The 1,332-nt window shown below is 61.6% G+C and overlaps 1 protein-coding gene across 1 annotated transcript in view; it reads left to right on the top strand.

The window, feature by feature from the left end:
- Positions 1 to 726: 726 nt before the first annotated feature.
- The window catches only part of PCBP2 (poly(rC) binding protein 2), an 11,425-nt gene continuing 10,819 nt past the window's right edge, over positions 727 to 1,332 (top strand). The window contains 2 exon segments of the mRNA XM_017741205.1: positions 727 to 894; positions 1,246 to 1,269. Of these exon segments, the coding sequence (XP_017596694.1) occupies positions 826 to 894; positions 1,246 to 1,269 (93 nt within the window). The 5' untranslated portion in view covers positions 727 to 825.

Raw genomic sequence — 1,332 nt, 5'->3', positions numbered from 1 at the left:
GAGGCAGCGCGGCCCCGGCCCTGCCCCGCCGCGGTTAAACTTTGATGGGGCAGAAGCGCTGGCCGAAATGGGAGTTTTATTTACCAGATTCGCATGAAACGTTGGGCTGGGGCCGGCCGGGCTGTTTTGCAACCGCTGCCGACTCAGGTGGTTTGAAACCTGATCGTGCGCTCATGTGGCCTTATCTGGGTCTGAGGGAATCGCCTCGGAACCTGCTCCGGGAGGCCCCGCGCGGGCGCAGGGCTCAGGGAAGCGGGTGGGGTTTATTTTCTCCCTAATCCTGGCTTCCCAGTGGGTCAAAGCCCTGGGATTGGGGCACCCGCTCCCATCGGGCAGCTTTGAGGAGACTTGGGCTGGGGAAAGTGTGGGGCTCGCAGGGAGAGGCAGGTTCCCCGGACCTGTAGGGACCACAATTAGTCCTCACTGCCCTCTTGGGATCCCTGGTTGTGTCCAGGGACCGTTTGTGTCCCCAGTGCTACCTGGGGGTCACCCTGTAGTTCTCAGTTGTCCCTCAGGGAAGCCCCTGCGAGAATTGGGGCTGGGAGGAGGCAGGGGCTGAGCAGGACCCTCATGGCCCCAAGAGTTGCGGGATCCAGGTGGGATCAGGCCAGTGCGGCCCTGGAAATTCATAGGAGGAGTAACCAAACCACCGTGGATCAGCCCAGTGCTTCCGGGGGCGATTTGAGGGGAGAAGCAGCGCAGGGAGGCTGGAATCCTGCCTGGATGGGCTGGGGGGGGGCAGAGCCCCTCACTCACCCAGCCCCTCTCGCCCCCAGTCAAGGCCCGAGTGCTGCCGCAGCCTGAGCCGACCCCGCGCTGCCCACCATGGACACCGGAGTCATCGAAGGGGGTCTCAATGTCACACTCACCATCCGGCTACTCATGCACGGAAAGGTTCGTGTCCCCAGTCCTCTGTGCTGACCCCCGGCCTGGCACAGGGTGGGCTGGGTGCTTCCATGGCCGCGGGATCCCCTGGCGCTGCCGTGGGGTCAGAAATGTGCTGCTGGCGCCCAGACAGATCCTGGGGTGCAGCTAGCGAAGAAAATAATTATGGGGTGGGGGGAAGGACCTGATAGGAGCTCAGGTGGGAGCAAGACCAGCACAACTGGGGTAAACCCCAGTTATCTGAGGGGCAGATCTCAAGCACTCAGAAGCTTGTTTTGACTGTGAAAAGAGCCGAGTGTAGGCATGGGGCTCCAGGAGTTTTTAAAACGCTGACTAATGGTGCTTTTGTTTCCATCCCAGGAGGTGGGAAGCATCATTGGGAAGGTAAGTGAGGAGCAAACTCCCCTAGCCCTGCCTTCCCCTTCTCCCCTCATCCCCCTCCCTCCC

The sequence above is a fragment of the Corvus brachyrhynchos genome, unplaced genomic scaffold (genome assembly GCF_000691975.1).
Source record: "Corvus brachyrhynchos isolate BGI_N302 unplaced genomic scaffold, ASM69197v1 scaffold318, whole genome shotgun sequence".
Classification (NCBI taxonomy): domain Eukaryota; kingdom Metazoa; phylum Chordata; class Aves; order Passeriformes; family Corvidae; genus Corvus; species Corvus brachyrhynchos.
This window is presented reverse-complemented; position numbering and strand designations above follow the sequence as displayed.